Source organism: Pelophylax lessonae (assembly GCF_965119305.1).
Source record: "Pelophylax lessonae genome assembly, chromosome: 1".
NCBI lineage: Eukaryota > Metazoa > Chordata > Amphibia > Anura > Ranidae > Pelophylax > Pelophylax lessonae.
This window is the reverse complement of record NC_138768.1, coordinates 310,736,580-310,749,349: the sequence shown is the minus strand read 5'-3', so window position 1 is coordinate 310,749,349 and position 12,770 is coordinate 310,736,580. Positions and strand designations below refer to the sequence as shown.

General features: G+C 47.8%; 1 protein-coding gene across 1 annotated transcript in view; it reads left to right on the top strand.

Annotated features, from left to right (window-relative positions):
- The window catches only part of PES1 (pescadillo ribosomal biogenesis factor 1), a 207,981-nt gene that overhangs the window by 22,850 nt on the left and 172,361 nt on the right, over positions 1 to 12,770 (top strand). The window contains exons 3-4 of the mRNA XM_082256075.1: positions 8,031 to 8,193; positions 10,765 to 10,884. Of these exons, the coding sequence (XP_082112201.1) occupies positions 8,031 to 8,193; positions 10,765 to 10,884 (283 nt within the window). The remainder of the gene's footprint in view (positions 1 to 8,030; positions 8,194 to 10,764; positions 10,885 to 12,770) is intronic.

Below are 12,770 nucleotides of genomic sequence, written 5' to 3'. Positions count from 1 at the left end.
ATAATTTTTAGCGTACAAAGTGTGCAGGGTTGGGGTTAGATTAATTCCCAAATAAGGGAGAGAGTCTGAGCACCAGGTAAATTTGAAGGAGTTTCGTAGCGACACCACCGTCCCAACTTCCAGAGAAAGATTCATAGCCTGTGACTTATTCTGATTAACACGCAACCCCGAGATTCCCGAGAAAGAGTCTAGTAATGCAAACAGATTGGGCAAGGTCGTAAGAGGAGAGGAAACCACTGCCAAAAGATCGTCCGCAAAGAGGACGCATTTATGCACTGTTCCCCCACATACCAAGCCTCGGACATCAGGCGAGGCCCGGATCTTGATCGCGAGTGGTTCTAACGCTAGAACAAAGAGGAGAGGGGACAGGGGGCAACCCTGGCGGGTGCCCCTTCTTATGGGGATAGGTCCCGAGGAGCAACCCCTCAGCCTAAGGGTCGCCTTAGGTGTGCTATATAGGGTCCGGAGCAAAGTGAGAAAGGTGGGGCCGAAGCCGAAGCGAGCCAGAACATCGAACAGGTAATCCCAAGAAAGGGAATCGAAGGCTTTGTGTATATCCAACGAAAGAAGCATACCCCTACGAGGCCCTCCCCCGTCCCAGTTCGACTGAACCGCCGAGATAATGTCCAAGACCCGCCTGGTCTGATCCGAGGTCTGACGACCCGGGACAAACCCGGCCTGGTCAGGGTGTATATACGTAGGCAAGAAAGAGCAAAGTCTGGCCGCCATAACCTTAGCCAAAATTTTTAGGTCAGAATTGATTAAGGAAATCGGGCGATAATTATCGCAAATGCTATGATCCTTACCCGGTTTAGGAAGGACGTGTATATATGCTACGTTTTCCTGAGGCGGAAGGGGTTCACCCGACCGAAGTGCATTGAAAAGGGCACATAGGTGAGGGGTCAGGGTTTCCTGGAACTTGCGATAGTACATGCCCGAAAAACCATCGGGCCCCGGGGCCTTGGAGGGATGCAAGCCCTTAATGGCCTGTGCCACCTCCGCCGTCGTGATCGCCTCGTCCATAAGTGTTGCATGAGATTGTGATAGCGACGGCAAATCGAGTTCCGCAAAAAAGGCGTCTGCCTGCCCCCGATCGTAAGCTGTCGGCTCTCGATAGAGCTTAGTATAGAACCTCGTGAATTCGGACGTGAGCAATTCCGGGTTACGAGATAGCGCCCCAGTCCGTAACCGCAACCCAGGAAGGGCAGAAGTAAAGGGACGAGGGACCAATTTCCGCGCCAAAAGCGTGGTCGGCTTGTCTCCCATGGTGTAATATCTATGGCGGGACCAGCGAAGACACTTCTCGGCCTGGGTCGTGAGGCTCAAGTTCAGGGCCAGTCTAGCCGCATCTATTTTATCCCTGAGGTCCACCTGGGGATGCGTCCTCTGCTCCTGGAGCAAAGCCGTCAGGGTCTGTTCTTGCGATTTTATGGTGCTCTCGCGGTTGCGCTTCAAACGTGCCGCAATTTGAATTAATTTTCCGCGAATCGTGGCCTTGTGAGCCGCCCAAGTAATGGTCGGAGAAGTATCCCCCGTATCATTTTCCTGGAAAAATAGTTTAATGTCTCGCTCCACCTCTTCCAGAACCCCCGGATCAGACAGTAAAGTTGCATTGAGCCGCCATGGGGAGGGTCCCGGCCGGGACCACAGGGCCGTAAGCTGAATCTGAACCGGCGAATGGTCCGACCACGGGGTCGCCAAGATCCGCGCCGAGCACACAAACGGGGCCAGAGCAGAGCTGGCGAACACGTGGTCAATCCTAGAGTAAGTGCCATGCACATGGGAAAAATGTGTATAGTCCCTCTGGGACGGGTTAAATTCCCTCCAGAGGTCCAGCAAGTCCCAGTCATGTAGGAGACGAGCCAGTTTATGCCCATTCCTGGGTAGATGTCTATATCTAGGCTTGCCCGGGACCGATTTATCAAGAGTGTGCTCTAGGGGAAGATTGCTATCCCCCCCCAGGACCACCCTACCCTGAGCCTTGGGGAGCAAAGTGCGTAGCATATCATGAAAAAAGGCCACCTGTCCCGAGTTAGGTGCATAATAGGAAACGAACGAGACCAGCTGGTCGGCAATCGACCCCACCACCATTAAATACCTGCCCTCCTTATCCCGAACCACAGTGACCGGGGTAAACGGAACCTTGCGCGAGAAGCATATAGCTACCCCCCTCTTCTTTTCCTGACCCGAAGACAGATAAAACTGTGGGAAGTGGGACGAGAGGTAACGCGGGGCCGAATTTTTAGAAAAGTGCGTTTCCTGTAATAATAATATGTCAGCTTTCTGGCGCTTGTAGTGCAGGAAAGCCTTGGTACGCTTCACTGGGGAATTAAAACCCTGCACGTTATGAGAGATAATGGAGAACTTAGTGGAACTAGAGGGTGTCATGGTGGTCCGGTAGACTGCACTCACCTGGTCGCATCTCAACAGGTCTCAACCGTTCTCCGAGCGGAGTCCAAGCCGTCCGGCTGCCCCGGGGCCTCACAGTGGGTTTGGCACGCAGAGTCAGGGTCCAAGAACAGAGAAGAAAAAGAAAAGGATTAGGAAGAGCATAAGAAGCGGCAGGGGGAGTTACCCCCCACTCCGTACAAACTATCAATATAAACACAAAAAACAGTACCTGGGAATGGTATTCCCCCAGTTCCCAAACCTGGGGTGATTGATGTGAGGTTGCCCCCATCCCAAGATAAGGGCAAATTCACCAAAGTGGCATGCGGGAACACCCCGGGCCACAACCTGAAAAATGCACAAAAGTAAGTTGCGGCTGAGGAGCAGAAGAACCCCGCTCCCCGGAGTCGCCCCATCCCCTGTGAGATGTGAGGAGCCAGAAGCCCCCACCCACCCCGCTCCCAAAGCCTGGGCTGCAGGAAGCAAGCCGGGTCTCCCGGCGACCGAACTCCAAACTTCCCCTGGAGAGTTCACCCCCACAGGGCATCCAGAGCATGAAAAAAAAAAAAAAAAAATCAAAAAACCCAGATAGGAGTCCCTATACAGAAAGGGAACCAAACAAAAAGCCCCAAAGTTAAACAAAATCTAAACAGGTAGCGGCCGCAAAGTTCAGTCCAGCAGGTACAAGAAAAATATAAGTATGTGCTCACCGACCGGAGGCGGCCGTGAAAACTCTCTTCCCCTCCCTCACCCAGCCGCCGCCACAAACTTGGCATTGGCCGGGATTGACAGGGAAGGGAAGCCCATCTAAGAAAAACAAAAAAGAATACGAACCACAAAAAGGAAAAACCATAAAAAAGGTGAGACCAGTTCCCAAACACTCTTCAAGTCTTGCGGTTGTCGTTCTTCCGAGAGGACGGAGGATCCCGACGAGACCACAACGGAGACAGAGGACGATCCGGCCCTGCAGCTGAAGTTGAAGAGCGAGGTTCCCTAGATAATATGCCCAGTTCCAGCAGAAGGTCCTCACCATCATGGAAATTATTGAACGAATAATTCTTGCCTCCGTAGGAAAAGGAGAGTCTAAAAGGAAAGGACCATCTGTACTTAATTTGGTGATTCATCAGTTGTTGCAATAAAGGCTTGAGGGTCCGACGTTTCTGAACCGTGGAAGGAGCTAGATCTGTAAAAAGCTGTATGGGAGAGCCGAACAAGGAGAGATCCGGGCGATTCCTGGCTGTGGACATCATTTTCTCCTTGATTTTGTAGTAATGTGGTTTCAGTATGATATCCCGAGGGAGACCATCCTGCCGGGGCGCTGTAAGGGCCCTATGAACCCGATCCACCTCAAGCTGATGGGGGGAAATATCAGGGATCAGGTCTCTCATGAGGTCTTGTACCGCTGCCTCCAGGTCCTGATGTTTTTCCGGGAGACCCCTAATGCGCACATTGTAACGGCGCGACCTGTTTTCAAGGTCCTCGATCTTGGAATAGGCCTCTTCTAGCCTGTCGTGCAACTGGGTCACCAATTTGGTATTCTGATTAACCCTTTGTAGGGAACCGTCCACCTTGCTTTCAATGGCTTCCAGCCGAACCCCAAAAGCTTGAAAGTCCTGCTTGATGTCTGTAGTGATTTTTGTGCAGGCCTTAGACAGTTCCTGTTGCAGCAAGGCAGAGAACCGTGCCAGCAAAACTGCGTCCCCCGAATAGGTGACCTGGGGGGGCGCTTGGTCTGCACCCGAGGGGCTATGTTGACTGAACATGGAGTCCGCCAGTTCAGCCATGTTCCTGTCCAAGGAGGATCCCGGGGAACCAGATGGTGCAGGTTCGCTGTATGAGGCTGCGGGGGATGGGACTCCGTACCCCGCCGCCGTGCCCGGGCTCCCTCCCGATCGTCCGGACTGTTGGGAAGAAAAGGGGTCCCCCAAATCCTCCCCAAAGGGGGAAGAAGCCGGCAGGTGGGGAGAAGCTGGTGCCGGAGACCTCTCCTGGGCTGCATCCCGGCCGCTCCGCGCGCTCTGCTTGCCTGGCGCCATATTTGGCAAGGAGGACTTACTGGCTGAAGTAGGCCGCAATCCGTCCCGCTTGTTAAGCTGCTTGTTCTGCCTTTTCCTGGGCGGCCCCGCGCTCCCCCGCTTCATGGCAGTTCCACCGCCGCTCCGGTCGTCAGGTGGGGCGAACTCGCCGTCTCCCGCCGCTAATTATAGCTAGGTTGTGGCCGGTGGTGTGCGGAGCGCAGCTAGGACATGTCCTCACTCGTGCCCGCGCGCATGCGCACACGTGTTTGTGATTTTTGTGCAAAATAGTGAACATGTTATACTTGCCTGCTCTGTGCAAGGGTTTTGTGTAGAGCTGCCCCAATCCTCCTCTTCTGGGGTGCCCTGACGTCGCTCCTGGCTCCTCCTCTTTATCGGGTGCCCCCACATAGAGCCCCTTTTTATGGAGGCCACTGTGCAGGCGCGCTCACGAGTCGCGCTGCTGTGTCCATTCACACAGACAGCAGGACTCGGCCCTGCCCCCCGACTCCTGTGTCAATGAATTTGATTGACAGCAGAGAGAGCCGATTGCTCCTGCTGCTATCAATCTATCCAATGAGGACCCGAGACAGCGGCTGGAGCTCCTTGCGGGAACGATCGGTTTTAGGTAAGAATAAGGGGGGTCTGGGGGTTAGCTGCAGCACCAAAAGTCTTTCACCTTAATGCATAGAATTAATTAAGGTGAACAGCCCTGGGACTTTACAACTCCTTTAATGCAAGGAACGCATTAAAGTGTAAGGCCACCCTAACACTAAAATTTCTGCATCTACAGACATCCACGATCCAACGCTAACCTATCCAGCCCTGTAAAGAAGAAATCTGTATACTTACCTTTTTTTGAAGCTGATCTGACCCAAACACACGCTGAGCTGTCAGCCACGGATTCGCTGTGGAGGCAGGTGCAGAGGACCCAGCCGAGAACGAAAGCCCCACAGTAAGTCTATGGGTGACGTCACTCCCCATTAATTTCACAGCCGTTGTCGCCCATGTCCTCTGCAGCGCTTCCGCCTCTGGAGACCGGATCGGTTTGGCTTTAAAAAATGTATGCATATTGATTTCTTCATTACAGGACTAGATAGGTTACTGTTACATCGCTGATGTCTATAGATGCAGGGATTTTAGTTTTAGGGTGACTTACACTTTAAGGTAAAAAATGTTTAGGCTTTACAACCACTTTAACAGCAGTTAATACATGTAGACATCCATGGCTCTTGTCAGTCTGCCAATACTTCGTACAGGTTCCATAGCCGCAGCTGTTTGCATGCACCTGTGATTCCTGCCACAGGATTCCACTGTCTGGCCCTAATTATTAATGTGAATATGGCCTTATGCCCCGTACACATGGGCCGAATGCCGGACGACATCGACCAGTTCAATGAAAACCAGCCGACATTCGGCTCATGTGTATGCCAGCCGGTCTGACAAAAGCCAGCCGTTTACCTGGCTTCTCTCAGACGAGCATGCTGGAAAATCAACAGACGACCAACTCCGGATCAATGCTTTTAGCCAATGGCAGAGAGCACTGCTCGGAGTGTTCTGGTGGGGGGGCCATCCCCCTGTCACAATACAACAGCTCAGCAGAGGAGATCACTGTACTGCTCGTTAATACAGCGGCTCCAACTGGAACTGATGACAGTTTTTTTCTTTTTTTTTTCCTTTTTCCTTCAACCCGCTTGGTTGAGCAGAAAAAAAAATGTAGAGTGTACCAGGCTTTAGGCAGCCCATAGATGATGGGAAGTGGATGGGGGAATCCTCCCCTACTGAGCTATTGTATTCTGACAGCGGGGAGACTTCCCCATTGTCAGAATACAGTGAGCAGCATTGCAGGATAAAGCCTGCAGTGATGATCGAGTTGGGTAAACCCAACATGGCAGATGTACAGAAGTTGATCGGTACAACTTCAGTGCCCATCCATACATGAATCAAAACTTGGCTGGTCTCTGCTGCACTGGCTGAATTTCAATCCATGTATGGCTGGCTTACTGCTAGGCTATAAGTAGCAATTAACCACTTTACCACCGGAGGATTTTCCTGCTTTACGTCCAGGCCACTTTTTGCAACTTGGCACTGCTCAACTTTAACTGACAATTGCGCGGTCATGCAACGCCGTACCCAAACAAAATTTACGTCCTTTTTTCCCACAAACAAAATTTACGTCCTTTTTCCCCACAAACAGAGCTTCCTTTTGGTGGTATTTGCGCTTTTCATTTTTTGCGATATTAATAAAAAAAGAGCGACAATTTTGAAAAAAAAACAATATTTTTTACATTCTGATATATAACATTCCCAAAAAAAAATTTAAAAATCAAAATTTTTTAACATTTTTGGCCAATTTGTTTTCTGCTACGTATTTTTGGTAAAAAAAAAAAATCAAGGGGTTAAATGTATGCCTCATGCTTACTGACGTGTGTGGGGGGAGGGGATTGTGTGACACAGACACAGATCGCAGGTTCAGCTATGCTGAATCCTGTAATCTGTCACATAGGAGATCCGCCAGCTTTGTTTACACAAGTGGGCGGATTTCCTTACTCGATCCCCGACGATCGGGGAAGAGCTGCGGTGATCACCGCCTCTCCTCCCCTCGCCCAACTCCCGCTGTGTCTGAATACAGCGGGAGCGAGCCTCCGGCGGCGCGTGCGCGCCGCCGAGAGGGGGCGGGATCCAGCGACTTAGGTCTACGTCGCTGGACGATAACGAGCCACTTTGCCGCAGTACCAGCTCAGTGAGCGGTCGGCAAGTGGTTAAAGTATTTAACCCAAAAATGTAATGTATTGCAGCTTACCAATCTCTAGAAGTGGTGGCTCCATTTGTTTTTTTTTGTTTTTCACCTTTCTCTTTTTACCTGGTGATCTGGCCAGTAACACACCTCCTGTAATAAAATGCCCCCACTCTAGATAAAGGGGCATCTTTGGACAGCAGCATTGGTGTCAGTCTGGGAAGGAAGGGGGGGTGGAGTGTTGGATGTACTAGCAGATTTAAATACATTAACAAAGTGAAGGCAACCTCCAGCTAATGTTTTATAAGCAGCTACAGCAAACCGTTTTTTTTCCCTTTTGAAATAAAGGTTTACATAATTTATCTAAGGTAGCTGTCCACAATATCTTGATAACAAGCCATTAAAATCAAACAGGTAGCCTTAGCTGGCCAATGTTGTCCTAATTTCTTACACTCCAGTTTTCTTAGGTTTTTGATTGTCTGTCTGATATTTTTACAAAATGCACCATCTAAATTGCACAGTGTGACAATGACTGTAGGTTAAAGCCCAAGTAAAGCTTCAGCCCAAACTGTACAAAAGAAATCTGTGTGCAGCAGTAAGTAGTTACAGATGTTAAGAGTTGAGGAGAGAAAGTGTTGCTGATTGGAGAAGCGTAGATGTGACATCAGGGGACATGTCGGACCTTTGCTTTCACATAGCGCAGCGGTCCAGCTCTGCAGTGTGCTGCCAGGAAGCACTTGTTTGCTAGGCCTGGGTGGGGGTTTATTGAAGGAAATAAAAGGAAATGTGGGACATACAATTTGCTGAATCCAGATTTCATTTAAACAGTCTGGGCTGAAGCTTCAATTGGGCTTTAAGGATTATAACAAATCTACATGTGTTTTTTCTAGATTGTTTTTCACAGGTCCTCTATCTCACTACTTCTACCTGTTCCTGGAAAAAGCGATCCCTTCGTCAACACCAATGGCAGGTCTTCGTCGCCTTCTATTGGAACGTATAATAATCGCTCCAGCCTTTCTATTTCTCTTTTTCATTGTGATGAACTTCCTGGAAGTAAGTGCCTCCTTGATTCTTTTTTAAGCTTTTATAAACCTCTGATTTTGTGAAATAAATTAAAAATATGTTTTGTTTGGACATATCTAGACTTCATTTATTTTTATTTCAATATTTTGTATAGATTTTTTTTCAAATACAAAACTCCCATCTGGGTACAAGGAAAGATGGTACAATGTTTGTAGATGTGTACATTGCAATAAAGATTTCCAAGAAACTGTCTTTTATGCAAGTAACAAAAACGGTATAACATTGTACTGTGCTATCTTAGGAAGGCCGTTAACACATTATCTCATCAATTCTATAATTCCAATCCCTTTTATGCTAATTCCTGCCTGCTCTACTTGCAGATAAACAATTAAAGCATGGGTGTTCAACCTTTTTGGCTTCTCTGGGCCACATTGAGTGTAGAGAAATTTTCTCGGGCCGCATATAAAATATATACTATCGTTAAAGAGGAAGTAAACCCTCCTCTACAACTTGTACCTATAGGTAAGCCTATAATAAGGCTTACCTAGAGGTACTGTAAATATCTCCTAAACATGTACCGTTTAGGAGATATTTACCTTACATGCAGCTAGTGACGTCACTGGCGCATGCGCTCTGAAGGAACGGCCGCTGGTGCCGTTCCTTCAGAGCCCCGTGCCGTGACTGTCGGCTCTCGCGCGCGTGCGCGGGAGTGGCGTCACCGCGGCTCCGGCCAATCAGATGGCCGGATGCCGCGATCCCGGAAGACGGGCGACTGGACATGTCGCCCGTCATAGAGGTGAGTGAGTGGCACTGCGGGGGCTCGTTCTAAGGTAAGTATTGCATAATGAGCTAGTATGCGATGCAATAAAAAAAAAAAAAAATTGAGTTTACAATCTCTTTAAGGTATATAAGTATTAAAACGCCGCTTCGCCCTTCCTGTACTAAAGCCCCCCCCCCCCCCAGCACTAATTTAACACAACTAGTGGATGGTCCCCTCCGAGGCAGCCTCTGTGGCCGTGCCCCTGACTTGACTTCCTTCCTCCCAAGCAAAAAAAAAAAAAAAAATTGTCATGGGGCAGTGGGCCGCATTGCTTGCAGTTTTGGGCCGCATGCGGCCCCCGGGCCGCAGGTTGGACATGCCTGAGTTAAAGTATCAAATAAACCTGTTTCGACAACTTTAGTAATTTCAAAATAAAGAGGAAAAGAGATGTAAAGTGAAAAAAGTAGAGAAAGGAGGTAAAGGTAATATAATATAAAGAAGGAACACTATCTACAAGATCTCATTGGTCGTATAGGTCTTTGTGTTTTATTTGTTTATTTTTTACCAATTTTTTTTAATTGTAATTTAACAGGTACATGAAAGAAGGAAAAATGACCCAGAGGGCCTAAGCCAACAATATACAGAGTAGGCCTAATGCATGGATGGAATGTAAATCCAAAAATATCAAACAAAGTAATTTATCATTGATAGGAACAGCTTATGAAAAGGAGTGAATACTCAGGGTAACCAGATATACAACAAATAAAAACCATAAAAAGTATAGATCCATAGTCCACCATATATCTACTATATGCAGTAGGCATCCAGTTTGATTTTTCAGCTATACACACACATACTTTATTTAAAGTGGAAGAAAAGCCTAAGGGCTCTTTCACACGGTCCGCCTCCGTAGGCGGATCCGTGCTGCTCAGCGGGGATCGATCCGCCGATCCCCGCTGAGCCGGCGGATGACAGCTCCATCTCTGCTTGCAGTGCGGAGAGGGAGGTGTCACAGCTCCCGCTGCTCTCTATGGGGAATCGGATGAGAGCTCTCATCCGATCCGATCCCCTGGACGGATGGAAAATTGGGTTTCCATCCTCCGGATTTCACGGACAGGATCGGATGCGGATGGCAGCAGGTGTCAGCGGACATGTCAGGCGGATCTGATCGGAACGCCCGTGTGAAAGAGCCCTAACTGTAGCAAATCCTAAAAATATTCCCTCCCCCCTCCTGCTATCCTGCATACCCAGTATAAAAGACATCTGTGTACTTCTCTATTTTTAATCTGCTCCAGTACAGTCGTGTTATACTGCAGCTCCAATTTTCATGTCTCAGTGAGCTGCTGCTGCAGGGGAGAGGAGGGAGCACACACCACGGTTGAGCCATGAGAGACTATGGTTGATGTCACAGCTCTTGAAATTTCAACTAGTGTCAAGTGCTCCCTTACACAGAGTTGCAGGATCACGTGACTAGAGCGAATGAAAAGTGGGTTAAGTATACAGATCTTTTTTTATACAGGTTAGGCATAATGGGTAGGAAGAGGGGGGAGGGACTATTTTTTAAGAACAGGTATATAGTTAGGGGTTTCTTTCATTTGAATAGCCAGAAACATTGCTTTTGCTTTTTACATAAAAAAACAAAAATGTTTTTTGTTCTACTTTTTCAGCAATTTAAAGGTTTTAAGATATCCGATAGGAATTAATAAATAAGCAATTCCAGACTAGTCTTATCTTTTAAATGCTGGTTGTGTTTGTTAGAATGTGAAATCACTCCATTGCCAAATCTATTTAATCATGACTAAAGTCATGACCATATGTACCGTTTCCATTCTGTCCTTTAGGGCAAAGACCTGAACTCTCTTAACAAGAAACTGAAGGACAGTTACTGGTCAGCTCTGAAAATGAACTGGAAAGTCTGGACACCTTTTCAGTTTATCAATGTGAACTACATTCCTGTACAGGTAAGCAACATCTATTAGGGGACCCTGATCAAGTATTTTTCAGCCCTTTGTAATAGCAGTACATTTAAATTAAAAAAATAAGTGTTTCATGTATGCTAAATTGCAACAAAAGTAATGAGAAAAAAAATTCAAATGCACCTCTGTCATTTTTTGCACACAGACAAAAAATACATGTGTATTTAAAAGAATTGCACACCACATATTGGGTATTGCCGCACATGCCAGAGTGAGAGAATCATTTCTAGATCCCTCATTTATGATTAACACTAAACTGGTGAGCTGTAAAAAAAATTTAAAGTATCATCTTTTGATCATTTTGAATATTGTAATTTCTCTATCATCCATCGACAGAAGCAGCCTCATCTCCATGAGCTGAGTGGGTTATGCTGCCACCTGCAGAAGTAGTCTAGGCAGTACGTTAGTACAAAACATTTAACATGTACACGCCCACGGGGCTGTCCCTCCAGGCATAACCCTCACTGACACAGCGCAGTTTGTTTCTGCCTAGAGAAGGAGTAGGACCTAGGTTTCCTGCTGGGACTCCGGTCTCAGTTTTTTTTTATTCTTTTCAGAATATTTTATTTTTATTTCTCTTTACTCACTTGCTAGCTAGTGTTTGTAACGCTCCTGCGTTTTATGTATGATGTGGATTTTCAGCTGCAGAAATATTCCACTTCAGAAGTCATGTAGAGAAACGCTGAGACATCAATCCCAACTCCCAATGACTCATCATGTGTGGATGATCTCAATTCAGCAAGTAAATACACACACTCAATAAGATGTTTCCTAGAGTGACTTATGTATATAGTAACACGGTGATGATAGGCTGAAGAGACAGGTTGGGTAGAGATGGTAGATGACAGACACTTGAAAGGAAATGTTCTTGAAAGTAAGATAGTAGCAGATGGGATGCAGATAGGTTTAGCAATCATGTATGGTAGCAGATGACAGAGTAGCAGGTGGACATACAAGAGAGATCAACCCAGTGCAAGAACAGGTGGTAGTAGGCTCAAGAGCTAGCAATCTTAGATAATGCAGATGTAGTAATAGTCCTTAGTATGCAGAGCTAGATAGTGTAAGCTTTACTATGAAGGTTATAGAGGTTTCCCCTGTGGGGTACTTATCACTAATAGCAATGTAGCAGAGGAGAGGTTCGGCAAGAGCGGATGATCCGGTAGCGGGATACAGGGATCAGCGCAGCGTGGTTCCGACAGCGAGGTATGCTTGCAAGCACGAGAGCTTCAAGACAGGTTAGCATCAAGGCACAAAGCAGTTTGAACGAACACATGTGAGTGAGAGCCGGCTATCTAAATAGCCATCCAGTCCGGCGCTCAGTGATGACAGCATCAGTCTTAAAGGTGTATGCGCACCTTACCAAAAGAGAATGGTGGGGCGCATACACTTATGAAAGAGTAATTAGGGTACCCAAAGGTACCAGAACATTACAGTGTTCAGGGAAGAATTTTCCTGGTAATCTACAAGCAACAATGCCGGCTGGGGCTTCTCACTGGATAATCTAGATCCTTATGGTCCCCCCCCCCAGCCTGGCCAATGAGCGTGAGGAGGTTTTAGTCCCAACCTAGGCCTAGCCATGGCGGCGCCCCTTTTCTGGATGGGGAGGAGCCTGCGAGCAGGTCCCTGCGGGCATATTCTTGCACTTTCTGCTGTCAGTTTAGTTTAAAGGGGTTCCCTGTAGACCGCTGCGAACGGTGGTGAATACCGCAAATTGCAATATGGAGTCCCAAACTGTGCAATCACCCTCAGACCCACTCTGTGCGACTCCCAGACAGTCTGGATCGCAGTCGCTGGCCATGATTTCAGCAGCCTGGAAAGCCTGATGGGGTCACCCTGGACACCCTCCTACCTGAGGGGTCGCTGTCCTCGCA